At 46.9% G+C, this 20,897-nt stretch overlaps 8 protein-coding genes across 11 annotated transcripts; 5 read left to right on the top strand and 3 right to left on the bottom strand.

Annotated features, from left to right (window-relative positions):
• Positions 1-247: 247 nt before the first annotated feature.
• On the top strand, positions 248-786 carry BDCG_16814 (uncharacterized protein; the record flags this gene model as incomplete). The annotated part of the gene is made up of 2 exons (XM_045426009.1): positions 248-610; positions 766-786. The coding sequence occupies 2 exons, from the start codon at positions 248-250 to the stop codon at positions 784-786; spliced, it is 384 nt and encodes a 127-aa protein (XP_045280679.1).
• Positions 787-1,636: 850 nt separating this feature from the next.
• Positions 1,637-2,794, top strand: BDCG_03918 (FMN-dependent alpha-hydroxy acid dehydrogenase; the record flags this gene model as incomplete). The annotated part of the gene is made up of 4 exons (XM_045419587.1): positions 1,637-1,827; positions 1,932-2,175; positions 2,209-2,248; positions 2,418-2,794. The coding sequence occupies 4 exons, from the start codon at positions 1,637-1,639 to the stop codon at positions 2,792-2,794; spliced, it is 852 nt and encodes a 283-aa protein (XP_045275852.1).
• A 2,049-nt stretch (positions 2,795-4,843) lies between these two features.
• BDCG_03916 lies at positions 4,844-11,774 on the top strand. Of its 2 annotated transcripts, XM_045419585.1 has the most exons (7): positions 4,844-5,962; positions 6,039-6,138; positions 6,204-6,462; positions 6,519-6,754; positions 6,814-7,034; positions 7,092-7,718; positions 7,775-11,774. In XM_045419585.1, exons 1-7 carry the CDS (start codon positions 5,686-5,688, stop codon positions 8,683-8,685), a joined length of 2,631 nt encoding a protein of 876 aa, XP_045280677.1. In that variant the 5' UTR covers positions 4,844-5,685; the 3' UTR covers positions 8,686-11,774. The 2 variants fall into 2 exon arrangements, with proteins under 2 accessions (XP_045280677.1, XP_045280678.1); XM_045419586.1 differs by having other exon boundaries at positions 4,871-5,962; positions 6,039-6,462; positions 7,775-9,705.
• On the bottom strand, positions 6,001-12,401 carry BDCG_03915 (exocyst complex component Sec5). The gene is made up of 2 exons (XM_045419584.1): positions 9,841-12,401; positions 6,001-9,776 (listed from the first exon to the last, which is right to left on the bottom strand). Exons 1-2 carry the CDS (start codon positions 12,226-12,228, stop codon positions 9,069-9,071), a joined length of 3,096 nt encoding a protein of 1,031 aa, XP_045275851.1. The 5' UTR covers positions 12,229-12,401; the 3' UTR covers positions 6,001-9,068.
• Positions 12,185-14,888, top strand: BDCG_03914 (isocitrate dehydrogenase [NAD] subunit 2, mitochondrial). The gene is made up of 6 exons (XM_045419583.1): positions 12,185-12,750; positions 12,838-12,903; positions 12,985-13,071; positions 13,151-13,273; positions 13,338-14,057; positions 14,118-14,888. Exons 1-6 carry the CDS (start codon positions 12,667-12,669, stop codon positions 14,187-14,189), a joined length of 1,152 nt encoding a protein of 383 aa, XP_045275850.1. The 5' UTR covers positions 12,185-12,666; the 3' UTR covers positions 14,190-14,888.
• On the bottom strand, positions 14,434-15,965 carry BDCG_03913 (MRG-binding protein). Its single transcript, XM_045419582.1, has 4 exons — positions 15,649-15,965; positions 15,437-15,582; positions 15,165-15,357; positions 14,434-15,089 (listed from the first exon to the last, which is right to left on the bottom strand). The coding sequence occupies exons 1-4, from the start codon at positions 15,851-15,853 to the stop codon at positions 14,755-14,757; spliced, it is 879 nt and encodes a 292-aa protein (XP_045275849.1). The 5' UTR covers positions 15,854-15,965; the 3' UTR covers positions 14,434-14,754.
• Positions 15,966-16,129: 164 nt separating this feature from the next.
• On the top strand, positions 16,130-19,401 carry BDCG_03912 (gamma-tubulin complex component GCP6). The gene is made up of 2 exons (XM_045419581.1): positions 16,130-16,293; positions 16,354-19,401. The coding sequence occupies exons 1-2, from the start codon at positions 16,158-16,160 to the stop codon at positions 19,140-19,142; spliced, it is 2,925 nt and encodes a 974-aa protein (XP_045275848.1). The 5' UTR covers positions 16,130-16,157; the 3' UTR covers positions 19,143-19,401.
• Positions 17,870-20,827, bottom strand: BDCG_03911. Of its 3 annotated transcripts, XM_045419580.1 has the most exons (4): positions 20,752-20,827; positions 20,500-20,678; positions 18,863-20,414; positions 17,870-18,785 (listed from the first exon to the last, which is right to left on the bottom strand). In XM_045419580.1, exons 2-3 carry the CDS (start codon positions 20,615-20,617, stop codon positions 19,930-19,932), a joined length of 603 nt encoding a protein of 200 aa, XP_045275847.1. In that variant the 5' UTR covers positions 20,618-20,678; positions 20,752-20,827; the 3' UTR covers positions 17,870-18,785; positions 18,863-19,929. The 3 variants fall into 3 exon arrangements, with proteins under 3 accessions (XP_045275847.1, XP_045280676.1, XP_045280675.1); XM_045419579.1 differs by having other exon boundaries at positions 20,500-20,827; XM_045419578.1 differs by having other exon boundaries at positions 17,870-18,792; positions 20,500-20,820.
• Between the last annotated feature and the right edge of the window lie 70 nt (positions 20,828-20,897).

Below are 20,897 nucleotides of genomic sequence, written 5' to 3'. Positions count from 1 at the left end.
CCACTCAACCACAACCTTTTGCAGAACATAACCTATCAAGACGAGGAGAGGAAAGAAATATTTGGATATCTCCTCTTTGCCAAGTGTGCGCGGTCATAAGTTAGCAAACAAGCGAGGTTGGATGAACCAACAAACACGTCAAGTAATCTCTCACTCCTTCAAACCAAGTTGATATCCCGGTTCAAATGGCAGACGCCAGGTGATTGCCCCTCAGCCAGCTGATAATGTATTCGATAAAACGCACAGACTGACCCCATTTAGGGAACATGGTAAGACGTGTCATTGCAGATCAAATAAGCAAAACCCCAACCAACCGGTAAGCCAGGTCAGAAGCTGTGGTGCCTTGCAACCTGATGCTAGAATGTCACAGTCAGAGCTGGAGTTGCATCGTTCTATGATGCTTCGAGAAGAAAAGAGCCTCTTCGCCTCAGCCGGCGGCAGCCGGCCCACCGACGCAATTATGGCTGCACTTCTTCTCTCAGCTCATAGCCCACCTAGAGGGAAGCCCAGGGTGGTTAGGATGCTATGTCCCAAGAAGGTGAAGTTCCATGCAGGAAGGCTAGTCAGAAGGAGTGCCTCAGGATCGCTCAGCCAATTCGTATTTTGCTTGGTAAGTCATGAAGCGCGTGAAAAGATACAACGAGTATTTTATTTCGGAGGCTCTTCCGGCCTATATGCTGAACCGAAATCCCTAGAGGAGCATTGAAAGATGCTTTTCTTACTCCGTTTGTCATTAACATGTTTTTTTGCGGGGTTGGACGTCAGGTCTCAACTTTTCGGCGTTAAGCATTCTGCCATAATCTCATGTCCCAAAACCGTTCTGAAGCGGATAACGTAACTACCGCAAAAAAAAGAATAAACTGATGGTCTGTCCAAATTCACATGACAAAGTGAGTGGGAGAAGGCATGCTATATGGCTGAGAAACAGGTCTACTCTATGGGATAGTTACCTTATAACGGCCTGCCGTTTCTTGAATTAGGAAGAGCACACACTATCGCTGCCAAAGATAATGCCATCGATCTGCCGAATCGAGATGAATCCATCGTGCTGGTAAGTTATGCGGCGCATGAGCAACAAGGAATTCTTCGATACCTAGGTACTGTCAATTAGGGTTCTGCCCTAGCTAGCCCTAATCGTTCCCATTTAGCCTATCTCGGCCTCATAGCAGCATCCTGCATTTCTATCATCCTCAACCGAAGTAGCTCCACTGACTTTGGCAGTAAGGAGAGGTCCTTTGAGATAATGTGCCTCCCGAGTTTATTAGCGTTCCTAGCCCTAGGGCCCTTCGCGACGCTATTATGGGACCCTTTTTGTTTAGATTCGGGATTGTGGACCAAATGCCTTGGAGGTGGAGGCCAACGCCTGAAAGTTTTGATATCTCCGCATTCTTTTCAATTTTGATTCTATCCCTTTTAATACTTGATGATAATGCTATCTTACTCCCAACGTTTATTCGCATTCAATTCTGCATGCACGTCATTTTTCTGACGTTGATCCAGGTTGATATTTTGTCTTGTGCCGATTCGATCGTCGCGGCAAATAGGGAGGACATTCACCACGTCAAAGTTGTCCGTTAGCGGATATAATTTTTAATTCAGCATTATCATTATCCTTTTGGATCGTAAAAGATACGACATGCAGGAATCGGGGTTGAAGACCACGCCTGCAGAAGAAAGTAGGAATGACCAGCAGAAGGAGGATCCAATTACGACCGCTGAATTGGCCATACTGGCACAGAAAAAGCTCCCTAAGCAAGTATGGGACTATTATGCCTCCGGAGCGGACGAAGAGAATGCATTGAGGAGGAACAGAAGTGCATTTGACAGGTTCGGATAATTTTTCCTTGATGTTCATATTTCATTTGGGACCTTGCAATGGAATTACACCTGCCGAGCCCTATATCCGAAACTTTACTGAGCATTTTTTACAGATTACTCTTACGGCCCAGGGTTTTTCGAGATGTCTCTCATGTTGATACTAGCACTATCATATTTGGCAAAAAGTATCGAATCCCGATTGGAATTTCGCCTAGTGCAATGCAACAGCTTGTGGGTGGTAATGGGGAAATTGATATGGCCAGAGCGGCAGCTAGTCGGGGAACCACCATGATCCTATCATCGCATACAACATGCACGTTAGAAGATGTCATTCAAGCACCAGGTGGAGGCAACCCAGTGGATTTCTGGTTCTAGCTCTATTTCTCGTAGAATCGAGAGAGATGTGCGCAGGTGATATCGAGGTTCCAAGGTAAGCTCCGCAAACACGGCTATTGAAATTTAAAAGCTGTCCAATTCGCAAATTTGGCCGTGAATTAGCCTTCCTCTTTTCGAAAATATAAGTTCCTGCTTAAATATCTAATTTATCGTAGCGGCCGGATAAAAAGCCATAGTTCTAACTGTCGACACCCCTGTCCTAGGTAACCGCATTAATGAGCGAAAAACACCGTTAGTTCTACCTCCTCATCTTTCCCTCGCAAATCTTCACCAAAAGAGAAATAATTCTACCACAAAAGTGAAGCCTCTGAAAGCACAACCGACAATGAATCGTATACTCCTGGAGGCGCGCACTGCTCAAGAAGCCGCTGAAATCACCCGCGGAAACCACGACACCCTCAACGATGCATCGCTCACCTGGTCCGACACCATGTCTTGGCTACGCTCAAAAACCAACCTGAAAATAATCCTAAAAGGCATAATGACCGCAGAGGATGCATTATTGGCCATTGAACACGGCGCTAACGCAATAATTATGGAGGCCGCCAATTGGACTCTGTCCCTTCCACTATCGAAGTGATCCCTGAGATTGTCAGTGCAGTCCGTGGTAGGGTTCCCGTCATTATTGATAGCGGTATTACGAGGGGAAGCGATGTATTTAAGGCATTGGCGCTGGGGGGCAGATTTCACGCTTGTGGGCCGTTCCGCGCTGTGGGGACTCAGTTATGGCGGACAGGAGGGGGTGGAGAGTATTAGATATTTTTGAGCGGGAGCTTTCGAGGACGATGGCGTTGGTTGGCGCAGGGAGCATCAGAGAGATTGGAATGGAAATGCTGGGCGTGGAAAAGATGGACGGCTTTGGTATTTCAAGGCTGTAGATGGAGCTTATCATAGAGTAAAGGGAAGCGCTCTAGACTTGAGGGAAAGCTTGGGAAGAATAGACTTGATATACCAGTGAAATCGATCTATCGATTGAGTTTCCCATCTATTGTATCTCGTTTTGGATCTAACAGCCCTGTCTCGTGTTCCCTTCATGTGGTTTACCCTTGCTGGGTAAGGGGCAAAGACCCCCTGAAGTCAACATATGAGTTAAACGAGTTAATAATTACCCAAGCATTTTGAAGAAGTCATCCCACGCCGCGGAGGCTGCCGGCAATGGTACGCAAACTTGCCACTGGAAATAAATCTTTCAATTTCCGCATGAACAACAAAATTGGCCAGGTGCAGGAATCACCAGAGGGCATAAATCTCAACCAAATTTGCATTTCTGAATCTTCCCACAACCTAAAACCCAAGCTCGTACCCATTTCTCAACGCCTCGTTCTCGTCAAATTCATATGGTGACTCTTGCTAAGGGCCACCTCTCATATCGGCCAGCTTTTTAACAATCTTGTTATGTTGATCGCATTCAACTGTCAAGGCGATTTTGTAGGCACGTATGCCAACATGAGGGAGGGCTTGAGGCACTGAGGACACACCTCACATGAAATAGTTCGCAGAATGGGCGATCCAAGGGCGTCCTGCCCAGTCAGAACGAGGGCTGAGTATTGCAAAGAGCATAGGTTTTGATTCTCCTTGAAGAAATCCTTCGATATTGTAAAGGAGTCAATATAAAATTGCAGCCCAAACGATATTGAAATAGAATTAGAATTAGAATTTGCATGGCATTAACTCACCTAACCCCCGTTGCCAGGCTGCTTGATATCTGCATCACGAAAAAACTGGTTGCAAGGTCGTACGGCGACCTGAATTTTATTGGATCATGCACCTAAACAAGCTTTTGCGCCGAGAAAGCGGGAGGAACGCTTAAATTCCTCAAGGCATATGCATTTGCAAGGCAGAGAGGTTCACCAATTTCAAAAGAATTAATGCAAACTTCATTATTATGCCTATCGGCGAGTTAATTCGCGACACCTGTCTGTTGCATCATGACGTCCAAATCCAGTTCTATTCAGAGTTTTGTTCAGGAATAAAGATGCCGACTCCGTCTAACAGTCTCTCTCACAAGAACATGTTGATTTGTCTGCCTCCAGCCTCCAGCCCCCAGCAAACTCCCCTCTCAGGCAGTGATTCCGCGCATGCTTGTGCTTCAGGCAGAGCCAATCAGCGGCTCCGAGAAAAGTATGACGCGACAACAGTAGCATTTGACTCGGTAAAGCGGCATCCAGAGGGTGTGATTCATCATTTCTCTAGAAAAGTTCAGTGGCGCTTGTCGTGATATGATAGCTGAATGAAGCGTCGGTAAGCAAGTGGGCGGTATTTTATAAATATAATAGAAATATAGAACTCAACACGCTTCACTGTATTCGCTCCTAAGCAACTGAAATCCTTCTTAAAATTTGAGGTAAGGATGAGGTGCAAAAGTCCACAACTCAGGAGTGGTTAAAGAAGGACCACAGCGAAGCTCAGCTGTATGCAATGTAGTCATCCCCGCCGATGACAATATCGTCATACCGTCTTTTCTACCCTGCGTATGCCCAAATTGAGCATTTTCTGGCCAGCGACGTCGTTACCTGGGACTATTCGCAGAAGATGAAAGTTCAATGTCCGAATTTAACTTTTGAGATCCGAACCAAGCCTTTGTCAGCCGCGATCTGGACTCATCCCGTTTTGGCTGCTGGGCCAGGTCCAACCTCGTACAACTAACCATCCCAATGTTTCTTCGAAATCGTCAACTGCTACTGTCATTTATGAGTCCATCAAAAGTGCCACTTTTGTTGTGCAATGAGTGTTGAGTGGTGAATGTACACCATTTTCATTGCGAGAGCCGGATTCCTAAATGCTGCTTCGGATTACGCGCTGGAATTGTCTGATTATATACGATCTGCAACAGACGCATTGCGGACTCACAATCATAACACGTTTAGTACGGGTGCATTCATGGCTGCAGAAGAAGTGATGACTGCAAGATGGCTGTGAGCTTGGCCGCGAATCCTACATAACCTGCTGAACCAGTCCGACTTTTCCATAATCCATCAACCTGGGTCACAGCCCCAAACTGGGTTCTTTTTTGCTGTACCCCCAAGGGCTGCAATTACACTTGTCCGCCTCTCGATTGCGAAGGATTCTTCGGAAATAGTTTCCACTAGCCACCCCTGGCCTGGCCTGGCTCTCTGCGTTGTGCGCTGTTTCAGCCGTATATAGCTCTTTCATTCTATGATGACCCACCCGATATGCGTGGAATGTTGTGGATTGAGGTGTTGTCGAGGACATCAGTTCCGGATGTGCGGTGAAGGACAGTCTCAGCTTGTGATTTTTGAGACTGTTTAATCTGCTCCGGAGATGGAGATGCATTGAATCACCAGTGCATGGTGTAATAACAGAATCTTCTGTGTAAAACACAATATTGATTTACGAAACTCCCTTATCAGCTTTGCTACGGGATATGTCCCTTTTATAAAGCTCATGCTCATACCATCGGCTTGAGTGTTATTTTTAATCTTCAACAATCTTCATGAATCCAATATCAACATGGAATCGATTATCCAATTGGAGAGTTCTCCAATTAATTTCACGCAGAAGAAAAATCTTGTTCCTCTCATATCGCAACAACCCGGGCACGTTGAAAAGGGCGTGCCGAGAACGCATTATATTCCCCTCCCACCGCCGTCGAAAGAACCAACTCAGGTCCTTGATATAGATAAGGAGACTCCCGACAAACACGTCCCTAGAGATCCACGCCTTATTAGGCTTACTGGTGTTCACCCCTTTAATGTTGAACCACCGTTAACTACCCTATATGAGGAAGGTATCTATCTTTCTTCCGATACCTTGACTAATAAAATACTGTCTGTTCCAAACTTCATTCATTAATGAGAGCATAGGGTTTCTTACTTCTCCAGAACTCTTTTACGTGAGAAATCATGGATATGTTCCTGAGGTTCATCAGGAGGACATTCCCGATTGGAAACTCAGCATCGAAGGGTGAAGTCCAATTTGATCGTACTGAACGAGTACACTAACAACCCCTACTAACTAGATACACATAGCCTAGTAGAAAGCCCAATAGTATTGAATTTCACTCAAATTTTGACCGAATTTGAACAAATCACGGCACCCATTACTCTGGTATGTGCCGGAAACAGACGCAAGGAACAGAACCAGGTGAGAAAATCAAAAGGCTTTTCGTGGGGGGCTGCTGGAGTATCGACAGCCCTGTTTACAGGCCCATTGATGTCTTCCATCTTACTAAAGGCGAAGCTGCTTCAAAGTGCAAGATATGTGTGTATGGAGGGAGTAGATAAACTGGTAATGGCCCCCTTTATGCCGCGCTTCTTTAGCAGACATTGACGATGCTCCCATAGCCCAACGGATTCTACGGTACATCTGTCAAATTAAATTGGGTGATGGACCCTAACAAGCGAATAATGCTGGCACATAAAATGAACGGCGAGCCACTTCGGCCAGACCATGGTCGGCCACTCCGAGCTATTGTTCCAGGTCAAATTGGTGGACGGAGTGTTAAATGGTTGACGAAGCTAATCATATCCGATATCCCAAGTGACAATTGGTATCATCTATACGATAATCGAGTTTTGCCGTGAGTTTTCCCTACAGCATCTCAACTTTATATTTCCCCAGTTAAAATTTGAAATATAGTACCATGATATCTCCGGAAATATCCACGAACGAGCCAAAATGGTGGCACGATGAGCGGTACGCAATATATGATCTTAACGTCAACTCCGCTGTCGTGTATCCTGAACACGACGAGACAATTGTAGTATCCAGCTCTTCCATGTATAACGTCAAGGGCTACGCCTATGGTGGAGGTGGCCGCAGGATTACAAGAGTCGAAATATCCCTAGATAAGGGGAAGAGTATGTAGTCTCCCCAGATCCTGATGTATCCGTTCTAACATTGCATTGCCTCCCTAGCTTGGAGGCTGGCAAATATAGAATACCCCGAGGACAAGTATCGTGAAGTTGACCAGTACTTGTACGGCGGCAAAATCGACATGTCATGGCAGGAAACCTGCTTTTGTTGGTGTTTTTGGGCCCTAACTATATCGACAACCGAACTGAAAAATAGTGACGCGATTCTGGTACGTGCAATGGATGAGGCATTGAATATCCAGCCTCGCGATATGTACTGGTCTGTTCTTGGTATGATGAATAACCCTTGGTTCCGTGTTACTATCACCAAAACGGATGGCTACTTGAGGTTTGAGCACCCGACTCAACCCGCTCTGATTCCTGGTGGCTGGATGGAGCGCGTCAAGAAAAATGGCGGGGATTTGGCGAATGGAAATTGGGGAGCTGTATTAGAAGGCAGTGAAAACATAGCAGCGATGGAAGCCCCTAAAATCAACCTGAAGAAGCCTGACCTGGACATTACTATAAGTTTAGAGAGGTTTAAAAGTCATAAAACTGGGCCTGAGCCATGGTTTGCACTTGAGGGCGAGGTTTATGATGGTACCGCCTTCTTGAACGAACATCCAGGAGGGGCACAGAGCATTCTGTCTGCCGCTGGTCTTGATGTGACGGGGGAGTTCATGGCTATTCGTGAGGTTCCTACGTTGACCAAATAACTGCTTCCTTCGCTGACTAATTTCAAATAGATAGCGAAACCGCGAAGGGGATGATGAGGGATTATCACATCGGAAGCCTCGACATATCATCTCAAGAGGCCCTACAGAATGATATCGACGTCGAGTCGTTGTCACCCTCTCGTGAAGTATTTCTGGATTCGAAACTCTGGGCACCGTCATCCCTAAGCAGCAAAACAGTGATATCACCAGACTCCCGCCTCTTTACCTTTAAGCTCACTCACGATTCCCAATGCCTCGGTCTTCCCGTCGGAAAGCATGTCATGCTCAAAATTAGCGACCCATCCACCGACGAGACCATAATCAGAGCCTACACCCCCGTCTCCAAACAAACTGCTGTAGGCACCATAGACATCCTAATAAAATTGTATGCTCCCACTCCTGATTACCCAAACGGTGGTAAAATGACCATGGCAATGGACAAACTCCCACTAGGAGCCATGGTAAAGTTCAAAGGGCCCGTCGGGAAATTTGAGTACCTAGGGAAAGGTGCGGTGCTCCTAAACGGGGAAAAGCGTTATGTACAATCGTTCCATATGATTTGCGCTGGAAGCGGTATCACCCCTATCTTCCAAGTACTCCGCACTGTGATGGAGGACACAGAGGACCACACCTCATGTGTGGTCGTGGATGGCAATCGGACTGAAGCTGATATACTCTGCCACGCTGAGCTGGATGAATTTGTGGCACAGGATTCGAATGGCAGGTGTCGCATAGTGCATACTCTGACCCAGCCGTCGGCAACCTGGACAGGGCGCAAAGGTCGGATTTCGGAAGATTTGCTCTTGGAGTATGTTCCCGTTGGTAGGAAGAGGGGTGTTAAAAGCCTAGTGCTTGTTTGCGGGCCTGAAGCGTTGGAAGTTGCCGTCAAAAACGTACTGTTACGTATGGGCTGGGATAAGGATGATTTGGTCTTTTTCTGAGGCGACATATGGGAGTGACTTTCATAGATTTCATGCGGGGTGAAGGGGAATATATGGCTGTATCGATTTACCGTTTATATATTCAGCTTCCATTTTCGGGCACTTCAAGCACAAAATGCAGCTTCGCTGCTATGGGGGGAGGGTGACTTTGCAACACACGTGCTCTCTTCATAAATCGAATCTCAATCACATGTTCTTCGCTAAAATTTCAATTGAAGACAAAAAGAGCGTCCTGCACTCAATAATAAAAGCTCAAACGCACAAATAGGCTAGCGAAAACGGGGAATAGATATCCAAAGCCACAACATTGAAGAGAGGCACCTAATATGGACAGCATGTGCAATTCTATACACTTTCCAATCAGGAAAATGGCAAATATTTCTCTATCCTTTAGTCCCACCACTCCTCACCTTTCTAAAGCATGCAAACTCCCCGCGAGTCGCTTCCCGCAACCGCTTCAAAACCCCTCGCATCTCCCCCAGCTCAGCCTGTAACCTAGCCCTGGCCTCGTTATTTGTTCGACGATCAAGTTCCAAGTATATCTGGCTCTGTATTTTTGACGCCTCCTCTGTCGCGTACTGTGAGAGTGTTTGTGCAATGAACTCCGTATCCAGGGTTGCTTGCATGAGAGCCGGGAGCGAATACTTAGGACGCTGAATGAAGGCGTTCAAAAGCGATGAGGAAATCTGTGTTAGGAGGTGGGAGAGTATTGCGTTTGTGAGGGACGATGCGGGTGTGCTTGGTGGACTTTGAGTTGGTGTTGGGAGAGTTGTGGTCACTTCTGTATGCACCAGGACGAGGTTTAACATTGTTGTATATACATAAGGGCGAACTTGATCGGGTCGACTCGTTAGGGGAACCCAATCCGGAGCTGCGATCCCATCGAGGATAGTCGAATTTAACGTTGCGGTCATCGGCCGGGTGTACGATTGGAATAGGCGGGCGTCAATTTGACCAAGGACATCGCGGATTGTTTTAGACTCCTCGGTTAATTTAACGGAGAATGCAGTTTCGAAATTGGACACCAATTGAGGGACGTAGTCAGCGCGGAGAGCTTTGAGGTTGGAGAGCGTGAGGAGCATGCGAACGTTCTGAGAAAAGAGCAGTGAGTAAGAAAATCAAATATGGCTGTTGTTTGGAGTACAAAGGACTCACCCTATTTTTGGAATCAATGCCGCCTGAAGGGGGGATCGATGACGAGATATCCAATCCACCAATGCGAACGACGGGACCGACAAGAATCCATTCATTTTCTCCTTCAGTCGTAACTAGATGCTCCGCATTTTCAACAAGCCCGCTTAATGCCTTATACACGCTAGTTACAAACTGGGACCGGACCATCTGAAGGAGTTTCGCAGGTGGGGGGGTGACAACATCGACGACCCCAGGTTTCGTCATGGCCTCAGATATATACAATATCTTTTGCATTCCGGAAAGAACTGCGCTTTCGAATGCTACGAAAAGTCCGGGCATCTTAGTCATGTCCTTACGTTCAAAGTCTCTAGTCCAATCCTCCAGATATTTCACGCTCTCGGCATCTTTATTCCAAGCTGCGCATATAGCACGGACCGATCGTTCTCGTGTGCCGCTGACAAGAAGCTTTAGTTTATCGTAGGTACTACTACTGCTTGATATTGGGCTCATTGCAGCTATCTGGCTAGCAGCTGTTCCGATTAAGATTAAGAATTGGCTGAGATAGTGGACACCACTAAGAGAGTTCGCATATGGAGGCCAGAAGGCGAAATCCTCCCATGCTTCTCCTCTTCTAGGCGAAGGTGGGGGAATGTCCTTAGGATCTATCCTGAAACGAGAGTCGGTGGGGGTTAAGCCAGTTAGGGGGGTGTTGGGAGTTGTCGGGAGAGGTGAAAGTAGCAGAGACACGTCCTCGATAGGCGGATCGGCAAATATCGATACAGCGTTTTCGCGGATGAGATTTACAAGTTCAACCACACCATCTTTCAGATCACTTACTCCTCCCGAAGACAGTCGATGGTGTTTTCGGCTTTCACCCTCGAATCCTGCTGGAAGGAGCTTTTGTTTACTGCCATCGATGAAAGATTGTGTAGTGTCCCAAAACTCGATGACCTCTCCAAGGATGCCGCCGTCAACTGATAGTAGCTTTTTCAGATATGTGTGCACACATTCCCATAGTTCGATAACGGGCTCAGTATCGAGGGTGTCTGTGCCATTTGTTACGCTATCACGGTTAGAGATGTGAATATACGGCGCAACGGCTTGTGGCGTCGGTTTCTCCCTGTTGGCTAGACGTCGCCGAAGAATTTCAATTTCGACTTTCGACCGCTCACAGAACGCAATAATCTTGGTTTTCAAATAATCATAACGTCCGAGGAGCCAGACCCAGACCGGGTTATCGTCAACGCCGAGTTCAAGTAGTGTTGCAATTAGTTCCATGTGCTCTTCGATGGGGCCATCGACGCTCATCGTAGGGATATTTGCCTGAACAGTGCTCAAACGTCGCCACAAGTCCCGCTTGAAAATTTGTATTTGCTTTTCAACGTCCATCCACATTCTTCCCGTAGCAAGGATTAGGTGAACTTGTTCGTCGGTTAAAGGGCGCTGCGTTGTTGCAGCCCGGTCAGCAATGAGCTTTGCATCTATCGCATATCTTCTGGCACGTGTATATTGGTCAACAACTGCTTCGCAATCGCGCTGTTTGATCGATCGCGCGAGATTATATCCGATATCATATATCTCTCGGTGTTTTGCCATAGCTTCAATAACGGCTTTCAAACCCTCTTCTCGCTGTCGACCCCCAAGTGCTGCGCCCCACACCTCTTCCGCTTTCCCGGAAGCTTCCACTAAAGGCACGCGTATGCCCTTAACACCATATTCACTTTCTTTCGTAAGGGAGTTTTTCTGTGGAACTGGGCGTTCAGAGCTTCCGGGAGCGGCTGTGGCTCCCGTGCTGTATCTTTTGATGTGAGAAAGTCTTCCTTGAGGCAGGGCATCTGGTTGCGTGCCTTGGTTTCGCATTTCCGTATATACGTTGTCGATGGTTGCCTTTGCTCGGACGAAGCGCTCAAAATTCGATTCAACTAAAACCTTCAAAGATGCAGATTTCTTGTCGATAGATTTAGATAAAAAATCTAGACCTTCAAGAAGGGATTGGATAGAATCGGAGGCGTGAGTCTGGGAAAGGAAGAGCGCAGGCGAGAAGGTTGTTGACGATAGCAGGTAACGGTTTCGAACGCGAGCGTCATCGTCGGCGATGCCGCGTTGTTTCAACATCCTAACTACACTCTCGGAAGATCCCAAAGGGTCTGGTTCGTCCTTTTGGACCAAGTTATCCCTTCCATCTCCAGTCCGCTGAGATCCCGGCACTATGCTCCTGCGTTCGCTTCCACCTATTTGGAGGGCAGCATATCTCGATTTTCGCCGTTGGGAGGCAGAGGTGCCGGGGCCAGAGGACAGAGGCTCTTCACCATCCGAATCGTCACTTTCATTCAGCTCTGCTGGCCATTCTTCGGGGTAAAGTGACGGGATATTATAATAATGGGTAACGTCCGTGTCGTAGGAAGCCATAATAGGGTGTTGGGCAGCACAGCGAAACCGCCCCAGTAAAAATCAGAAGCAAGAGAAGGCGCGAAAGCAACTCCGTAAATAATGACACTTTTTAACCAGCCATAAAGTTTTCGCTAATCAATCAGTGCGCTCGACACATCTCTAAATCCCCGTCATCGCTGGCGCAATTGCTATGGATATCATGGTGTTGTTGTCTTGGACAAATGTGGTGAAGCTGAGCAAACAGAGCAAACACCCGCGCCGGCTTATCTAAGCTGGAAAAAATATCTCTGGGTGGGGCCGTGGTGAGTGCGCTGGGATACCATAACAAAGACCAACTCTTCCCTTCACTCTTCTCTCCAACATTACAACTCATTTTTACCTCAAACAGCCTCAATTGCTTTTTGTGACTGAAAATTTTCTTTTTCGCCAGCCTCCATATACACCCCGGCCGCCACAATGATTTCCCTGCGCGCGTTTGCTCCCGCGCGGCAGTGCCTACGAACGCCAGTCGGCCAATTGGCCCGCAAATCTCCGCTCAATGTGGGTGAATTATCTCTCCAGCCGCAAGTCCGCACCCTACAGCACCACGACTTGGGATAAGTAGGCTTACTTCTGCATATAATATAGGTTCGATGCTATGCTGTGGCTGTTGCGGAAAAAGTAGCAAAATTTCCAGGAACCAAAGGCCCTGACGTATGCTATGCCTTCTTCCCTCAGCTGAAACAACCATTGCGTTTGTAAATTGGAAGCTGAGAACAACTCTCATCTGTTTAGGGCAAATACACAGTCACATTGATCGAGGGTGATGGTATCGGGCCAGAGATCTCACAATCCGTCAAAGATATTTTCGCCGCTGCACAGGTAAAGCAAAATGCGCCAGCTTCGTTCCTTGACAATTGGTTTATCTTGGTTCTAGTGCGAGACTTGCTGAATCAACTAGGTACCGATAAAATGGGAACCGGTCGACGTTACGCCGATTCTCAAGGATGGGAAGACTGCTATTCCAGATGAGGCTATCAACAGCGTGAAGAAAAATTTCGTCGCCCTAAAGGGACCACTTGCTGTAAGTTCCGTTTTGCTAAAATGCCATTATTGAGAGCAAGGACAGTGGTTAAAAGGATAGACAGACACCCGTCGGAAAAGGCCATGTTTCCCTCAACCTTACTCTTCGCCGTACATTCAATCTTTTTGCAAACGTCCGACCTGGCCGGTCGATTGCTGGTTACAAAACCCCATACGATAACGTCGAAACTATCCTCATCCGCGAGAACACCGAGGGCGAATACTCTGGAATTGAACATGTTGTGGTGGATGGCGTTGTGCAGAGCATTAAGCTCATTACTCGGGAAGCCTCCGAACGTGTTCTCCGCTTTGCCTTCCAATATGCCCAGGAGGTAGGCAGGAAGAAGGTCCGCGTCGTGCATAAGGCCACCATCATGAAAATGTCCGACGGTCTCTTCCTGCGTACTGCGAGAGATGTTGCCAAGGATTTCCCCGATATTGAGTTCGACGCCGAACTCCTTGACAATACTTGCTTGAAAATTGTTACCGATCCCGTCCCTTACAACGACAAAGTCCTGGTCATGCCCAACCTTTACGGCGATATCCTATCTGACATGTGTGCTGGTTTGATCGGCGGCCTGGGTCTCACCCCGTCCGGTAACATTGGAGACGAATGCTCTATCTTCGAAGCTGTCCACGGATCCGCCCCTGACATTGCTGGTCAACAGAAGGCGAACCCAACAGCCTTGCTCTTGAGCAGCATCATGATGTTGCAGCATATGGGACTGAATCAGCATGCCGATAAGATCCAAAACGCTATCTTCGCCACTCTCGCGGAAGGAAAGGTAAAGAAACATCCATTGAACCCTACGTACTCATCAGTGCTCAGCTAACGACATTCTTAGTCCCTCACTGGTGATCTTGGTGGCAATGCCAAAACCAACGAATACGCAAGCGCCATCATCTCTAAACTGTAATAGTAATATATTATCTCCCTACACTCTCTCATCAACGATTTCCCCGAATGTTTTACGCAACCAATCATTTGCAGTTCTCCATTAGATAGAGATGGTCGTGATGTACATATCCTGAGCTCAGTGAGCTGATATTTTCTTTTGTTTTCTTGTTTATCATTGCGAGAGTTAGCACAGTTTACTCCTTTCCTTAATTGCTACGCGTTATTTGTATACAAAAAAGTGGCTCGATGTAATACTACGTAGATGGCTTCCGGCGGTTCCCTGTTGAGGTTGATCTTCCTTTTGCATTTGGATATATAAACTTAAATGTGGAAGATATTGGACTCTAGCTGTGGTATACTTACATACAAACTCGTATAATGTTCACCTGTTGGTGATAACCGTGCAAACTTCCAAAAAACAAAACTAGCCCCCGTGTCCGGGTTTTCGCTAACCAGTCATTGAAAGAGATGCGAAGATACATCACGTCCCATAATTTAAAAACGCCCGACTCGAGTTAACCCCCATTAAGGATCGAAAAAGTGAAGAAGGGACAACAAGAGAAGAAAAAAAAAAAAAAATCTTACTACCGTCGCCTGCCGCGTTTAGGCGCACCTCTGGCCGGCTTTTTCGTCTTTCCGCGCGTCGCTTGAGTCCGAGTTGGCCTCGCCCGAGCTGAATCCGTGGCTTGAGTGTCGGTGTCTTCCCCTTCACCTGTCTCCGTCCCCTCTTCATCTCCTTCCTCTCCTTCGCCATCTTCTGCTGTGTCTTCTTCTTTGGCGGGACTGGCCTTGCTATGGTGTCGCCCTTTTCCATTCTCAGTTTCAGCATGTAGCCGTGACGATCGTGTGCCTCGAGTGTTCGCACGTGTGCTACGGTTAGCCCGCCGGCCACGGGAAGGTGCGGGCGAAGAGCTGGGCTCTAACAGTTTATTTTCTTTAGTTTCTCTCCACCATTCAACATGTATTATCCGATAAAGCGGTCGGGATTACCCACCATCTGTGTCTGCAATTGTACTAGCCCTTACTGACCCTCCAGCAAGGCTCATAGGGGGAGACGATGACCCTCCTGGAGCAAGCCTCCTTTGAAACATCATTCCACCGTATTCATCGAACGGTAGCTGGAATGGACAGTAAGTCTCCTGTGCTGGTTCTGAATCGCCGGATCCATCTGTAGCAAACGAGGCTTCCTGAGTAGAGAATTGTGTTAGCCACTTCGTTGATCCATATCGTCCAACAACAAGGAGGATGTATGATTCGGTCACCAACTCGCTCATCGAGCCCCGCGAGATTGTATAGAGTTCCTAGCTTTTTCCAAATCCCAGGTATTCGAGTATGTTGATCGTTTGGTGTTATGTAGCCCTGGCTTATCAAATGTTCCGAGATAGCCAGCATGCGAAAGTGTTTGTGCATCCCTAACGATGTTAAATTGGTTACTTAAATTGCGCCCTGTGTCTATCGTGCCATAGCCGTCCACATACCGACAGGTTTCCATCGTATGATACCTTTAAGCAAGGATGTTTCTTGCTCCTCAGTCCATGGGTCTGTAACTATAGAATCGCTTTCGGTTTCAAGCTTCGACGCAGCGTCTGGTTGCGTGGGAGTGCTAGATGCATGCTGGAGAACCTCCGATTGTGGAGTCGAATCTCCCTGTGAGGAGAGCCGCAATTTCTTTCTGGGTGGCATTGTAAGGGATATACGCTGTATGGCTTGTAGGAGAATGTTAGTTATTATGGAGGTAGGGGAATGAGAGATGGATATGAGAGCCACAAACCGTGCCGGGAAGTGTTATTCGCCGAAACTACCCAGCTTGAACGGGGAAAGGTTGAAATAACGCCGGCAAATAAGCAGTGGTCCGTGCACGTGGCTATTGCACGCTAGTCCTATACTATACTAGTGTGTTATGATCAGTCGCGTTTTCCAAGGTTATTCTCCCCAAACGCGTCAGAACGATTTCGGCTCGCGAAATAGCATATTGAACGGGACTTGTATGTTAGCAATGGACCTCCGAAGAGATGTGGATGACCCGTTTGCGCTTGCCGTTGACAAGCTCTGGGAACCTTCCTATTTTCATCTCCACGAGCTGCAACCGCTAGACTCTCTGCCTTGGGATAATGACCTTCCAGGTACAGCTGTCATGCTTTCGAATTATTTCTATGTTCGCAGCAACTAACTTCTGTCTCTAGAACTTGCCCAGGGCGTTTTTCAGGGTCCCTTAGACCTCTTTACGAAACGCGATTCCAACATATATGAATTGAATCTATTTGGTACAGACGCGCTCGAATCGACTGACCCAGATACCCCTTTATCCCTCAGTACGAGTCAAACTGATGTGGACCCCAATGAAACAAAGGATGAAACGGATGAAACGGATGAAATAACGGACATATGGGCATCGGATGCAAATTTAAACCTAATTACTATAGGGAGATCATTGAGGTCGTGGGATACATTTCCACACCATCCCGTTCACTGGGCCAGCCCTCTTTACCTAAGTGAAGCTGGTCCACGCGGATTTGATGCTGCATTAGGTTATCAGGCAACGAAATCGGGTCTTGAGGATTCGGGCCGAGTAGCGCTAACAGATATTTTCGTTGCGTCGCTATTTCGACTAGGCCTCGGGTGGAATTCAATTTTTTTCCGATTCAACGAACAGAACCGAGTGTTCGAAAAGCATATCAAGGATGCCCGCATATCCGGAATCAGCCTGACTGCAGTGGATGGCTTGATTGAGGAATTTTTACAATGTGGAACACAGGTGCGAAAGGTAAGAAGATTCATTCTTGCAACGCCTACTCGAACGGATCTGCCGACCCCGTTATCTAGCCTGGCTTGCGCTGCGTCGGTCCTACTACATAGTTTTGAGGAGCATGTCTACGAGCGTTTCAAGACGGATTTGCCGTTGCTGAAAACTCAGATGTTGTTCAGACGCCCTGCCTGTCTCCTCAAGGTCCTCGTCGACATAATAGAAAATGCAGAAAATGCGACAACGGATGGTGCTGTTATATCCTCAGTCTTTACAAAATGCGATTATTATTCCCATGAATTTGTCTGGCTATCTAGCGTGCTTCGTGAACTGATGGCCATGGTGGCTGAATCGTGGCTTTCCTCGGTTGAGTCCTGGATCGGACTTAGGCCTGAACCTCAAACCTTGCTAGAAGTCAATCGAAATAGGAAGGGTTTCATAAATACCGACGAAGTTCACGGTCAAAATTGCGGAAGGATCGAAGCTAGGCTGGTTGACTACAGTTTTCGTCCAGAAGCTATGCCTATCTTCGTTCCCGCAGGCTATGCGGAAACGATATTCGAAAGCGGCAAAAGTTTAAGGCTACTCAAAGAATTCCATCCTAATCATCCACTTTCTATAAAAAGTGGTACGAGTCGGTCAATGAATTTAGCCCTGGAGTGTGCTTTTACCTGGAAGGATATTGACAAAATCCAACAAAAAGCCAACAATTATGAGGCGCAACTTCGAGCTGAGATACTTCGCTACGACGAAGTACGACTCCAAAAATGTAGTACGTTAACATCTGAGGACAAGAACGCTGATACCCCAGTTCATGAAGACCATGACCCAATCGACGACGTTTTTTCACTTTTCGACCTTGACGGCAAGAATGATGATATCAAATTATTAGCAAGTCATTCTTCAATCTCTTCCGATAGACTACACGTCCTCCTCACCGAGAGCAACTGTTTCAACACGGACGAGGTTCCGGGAAACAGGTCTCTTTTCGGCCCACCTTTGGATGCGTCTGTTTACCTCTCATTTGCCCCGGTTATTTCGGCCCAAACAAGATTAATTAACTTCTCCTGCCTCCACCTTCTTTTCAAAGGCCATAAAATCAAAGAGCACCTGCAGTTACAATGGCGGTTTCAATTATTAGGCGATGGTATCTTTTCATCACGTTTGTCTCATGTTCTATTTGACCCTGAAATGCACAGCGGAGAACGGAAAGCTGGTGTTGCCCGTGGGGGAAGTTCTACTGGCCTTCGTCTGGGCAATCGTGATACCTGGCCACCAGCAAGCTCTGAGCTTCGCCTGGTGCTAATGGGGTTGCTCTCTGAGAGTTATCACGGAGACAAAAATTACATTGGGCAAAACACCGGAAATCAAGTCAGGAATAAAGAGCTGCCTGGCGGCCTCAGCTTTGCAATCCGTGAGCTAACAGGCGAAGAACTTGTAAAATGTAAAAATCCCAACTCCATTGAGGCTCTAGATTTCCTCCGTCTTCAATACCACCCGCCTTCAGTCCTTGAAGCCATAATCACTCCCAGAAGTTTACGCAGATACGATACCATCTTCAAGCGACTTCTGAGGCAGATACGAATGCTTTCAGTCGCACGTGGCCTTATCCGTGACTCCACAGATCGATCGAATACCGCAGACATGAGCCGAACAATCACCCAGAAATTCCGCATCGAAGCGCACCATTTCGTGCAAACCGTGAGCGACTATTCCTTCCACATTGCAGTTGGAGAGACATGGAGCAAGTTCGAGAGAATCCTTGTCAAAATCGAGAAGTGCATTGATAAGGGAGATATCGATGGTACCATTGACAATGCCAAAAGCCTACACCGTCTCCGAGAGTATCATGAAGATGTCCTAGATCAGATCCTATTCGCTTTATTCGTGAGCAAGAAACACGTACAGGCTAGAAAGTTAATAGACGACATCTTCGGCACTATTCTCACCTTCTCCTCTATATCTAAAGCGGCCTCCACAGGCACGTGGGTGCAGCAGGATGGGAAGCCCTCTTATGATCTGATTGTTCGTCAGCTTTTCTCCGTGTTTAGGAAACAGGTTTCAGGTTTTGTAAGGTTTTTAAGGGCACTGGATGGTGCCAAGGCGATGAGGTCGAAAGGGAAACCTCAGGATCTTGCCGCGTGGGGGATCGATGATCGCGCAGGTGTTGACACAGATAGTATCTTTGAACACCTCCTTTTACGACTGGATATGAATGGATTTTATTAGTCCATATACTGTATGTGAAATATGAATTGATGATATCCCCCGTACTCCTGAGCATCAAATCTAGATAATTTTAGAAAACAGTTAAGTTATCCAATAATGTTTTATTCTGCCTTCTTCTCAACCCTAGCCTACACGTTGTCATCAATCGAAGCAAGGGGAGCAATATGTACTGTACATACATACATGCACGAGAAGTCCCTCGCAAGCTCATGAATATAGAGCATGTACATGTACAAAGAGGTAACCAGCCAGAATCCTACACACTTTTGTGTGACGTACGTATTGGGCTTTTCGGTAACCTCAATTCCCAACCATTTGAAACCGGTTTCGTAGACCCCTGGCCTTGCATCTTCCACGTCTTCCACGTGTCTAAGCAACTCGATTCTAGCTTTGCGGGAATCGATCATGGAGATAAATTTGCACCAAGGCCACAAAGCGTGGCAATATCCCCCATGAAGAACCGCATCATCCACTGATCACCTGCAGGCCAAATCGGTCCCTGCATGTCTCCACAGGATTCTTCCAGTTAGAACCAACTGTCGTTGTAAATGCACACTAGGTGGAAATCTCTCAATAGCCAAACCCAAATAAACATTGTCTCTACAGATTTGTGGGGTATAGTCCTATTATTCACCGTTTTTTGGACCACTGTCTTCATACTACCCCAGGCCATTCAAGAAATCCCAGTCGAAACGGCTGAATTTCGAAAAAAGAACGTCAGCCTGGGATATCGTATATCTCATTATCTCATCCGCTATATTATTCTAACAGAAGAATTTTGTCGTCTCTAGGACTCTTCAACCATCCTCTTAACCCTATCCAGTAATACGGTGCTCTCTCGTCCAAGTCTTCGTTTCCCAAACTGATCTGGTCTTCTTGCCCTAGCCATAGCCTCTCGATCGCGTTGCTTGGCTTCTCTAATCCTTTGTTTCTTCTCAATTTCCTCCTGTCTCCTTCTTGCTATTTCTACCTCTTTGGTAAACGGCGACGGCTTTGGTGGACGCTTGCGCCGATTCCGCGAGTCTCTTGGCAGACGATCCGTTCTTGACGTAGGCGGTTGTTCTGCCTGGGGAGCATCAAGCATAGCTTGTCTATCTGGATGCAACTCTAAACTCGCTGCCTCTGGCTTTGTCGCATCTCCATCATTTTCCAGTGTTGATTCTTGGGTAAAACTAGGTTTTGCAGTTCCCTTTGCCAGTTCCTCTGCTTTAACTTTGGCGTAGGATTTCTTGACCTTGGCTTTATGGATTAGATCGCCTTTGATTTTTTGCACTATACACAGCAAAAGAAGTAGAACGTGATTAGTTGTGAGCATTTAGATCAAGCGCAGGGTAACAGCAGAAGATTCGGCGCGTACCCTTTCGTCGATAGGTGCCGTCAGGAAGGTTTGCTGGGCCAACTGAAAACCCCTTCTTCTTCTTAGCCACATTAGCATCGGCGCTGGCACCATCCTCCCGAGGTCTCTTAGCAGCCATGTTAACTTTTGTAAAGTTCAATTGCGGCCTGACAGATGTGCAACAGAGAATACCTGGCGTACTGGTGGATGAAACTGTTAAGTCCAGGAACTGTGCAAGAGTAAAGTTTTAATGTCCATAGACAACTATCGTACCATAGGCCATACTCATAGACAATCGTAGTTGCGACCAAGAAGGTAAACAAAGAATTTTCCCAAAACACCAACAGTCATTAAGTTAGCTAATATTTGAGAAAAATAAATTTTTGAAGACAGGTGATCTGGATGTCTCCACGTGACCC

This window comes from Blastomyces dermatitidis (assembly GCF_000003525.1).
Source record: "Blastomyces dermatitidis ER-3 genomic scaffold supercont1.4, whole genome shotgun sequence".
NCBI classification, from domain to species: domain Eukaryota; kingdom Fungi; phylum Ascomycota; class Eurotiomycetes; order Onygenales; family Ajellomycetaceae; genus Blastomyces; species Blastomyces dermatitidis.
Note: the sequence above shows the minus strand (reverse complement) of the source record. Positions and strands in the feature narration are given on the sequence as shown.

What these genes read in the sequence shown, in the direction of transcription:
- BDCG_03916 (XM_045419585.1), top strand. Translation starts at nt 5,686, where the DNA reads ATGGAATCGATTATCCAATTGGAGAGTTCTCCAATTAATTTCACGCAG. An exon ending in AACTACCCTATATGAGGAAG is followed by an intron (nt 5,963 to 6,038) that starts GTATCTATCTTT and finishes ATGAGAGCATAG; the next exon opens with GGTTTCTTACTTCTCCAGAA. An exon ending in TACGATAATCGAGTTTTGCC is followed by an intron (nt 6,755 to 6,813) that starts GTGAGTTTTCCC and finishes TTTGAAATATAG; the next exon opens with TACCATGATATCTCCGGAAA.
- BDCG_03915 (XM_045419584.1), bottom strand. Translation starts at nt 12,228, where the DNA reads ATGGCTTCCTACGACACGGACGTTACCCATTATTATAATATCCCGTCA. An exon ending in GCATTGATTCCAAAAATAGG is followed by an intron (nt 9,777 to 9,840) that starts GTGAGTCCTTTG and finishes CTCTTTTCTCAG; the next exon opens with AACGTTCGCATGCTCCTCAC.
- BDCG_03914 (XM_045419583.1), top strand. Translation starts at nt 12,667, where the DNA reads ATGATTTCCCTGCGCGCGTTTGCTCCCGCGCGGCAGTGCCTACGAACG. An exon ending in CCCGCAAATCTCCGCTCAAT is followed by an intron (nt 12,751 to 12,837) that starts GTGGGTGAATTA and finishes CATATAATATAG; the next exon opens with GTTCGATGCTATGCTGTGGC. An exon ending in CAGGAACCAAAGGCCCTGAC is followed by an intron (nt 12,904 to 12,984) that starts GTATGCTATGCC and finishes TCATCTGTTTAG; the next exon opens with GGCAAATACACAGTCACATT.
- BDCG_03913 (XM_045419582.1), bottom strand. Translation starts at nt 15,853, where the DNA reads ATGCCACCCAGAAAGAAATTGCGGCTCTCCTCACAGGGAGATTCGACT. An exon ending in TCGCGGGGCTCGATGAGCGA is followed by an intron (nt 15,358 to 15,436) that starts GTTGGTGACCGA and finishes TTCTCTACTCAG; the next exon opens with GAAGCCTCGTTTGCTACAGA. An exon ending in TACAATTGCAGACACAGATG is followed by an intron (nt 15,090 to 15,164) that starts GTGGGTAATCCC and finishes ATAAACTGTTAG; the next exon opens with AGCCCAGCTCTTCGCCCGCA.
- BDCG_03912 (XM_045419581.1), top strand. Translation starts at nt 16,158, where the DNA reads ATGTTAGCAATGGACCTCCGAAGAGATGTGGATGACCCGTTTGCGCTT. An exon ending in TTGGGATAATGACCTTCCAG is followed by an intron (nt 16,294 to 16,353) that starts GTACAGCTGTCA and finishes TTCTGTCTCTAG; the next exon opens with AACTTGCCCAGGGCGTTTTT.
- BDCG_03911 (XM_045419579.1), bottom strand. Translation starts at nt 20,617, where the DNA reads ATGGCTGCTAAGAGACCTCGGGAGGATGGTGCCAGCGCCGATGCTAAT. An exon ending in CGGCACCTATCGACGAAAGG is followed by an intron (nt 20,415 to 20,499) that starts GTACGCGCCGAA and finishes TGCTGTGTATAG; the next exon opens with TGCAAAAAATCAAAGGCGAT.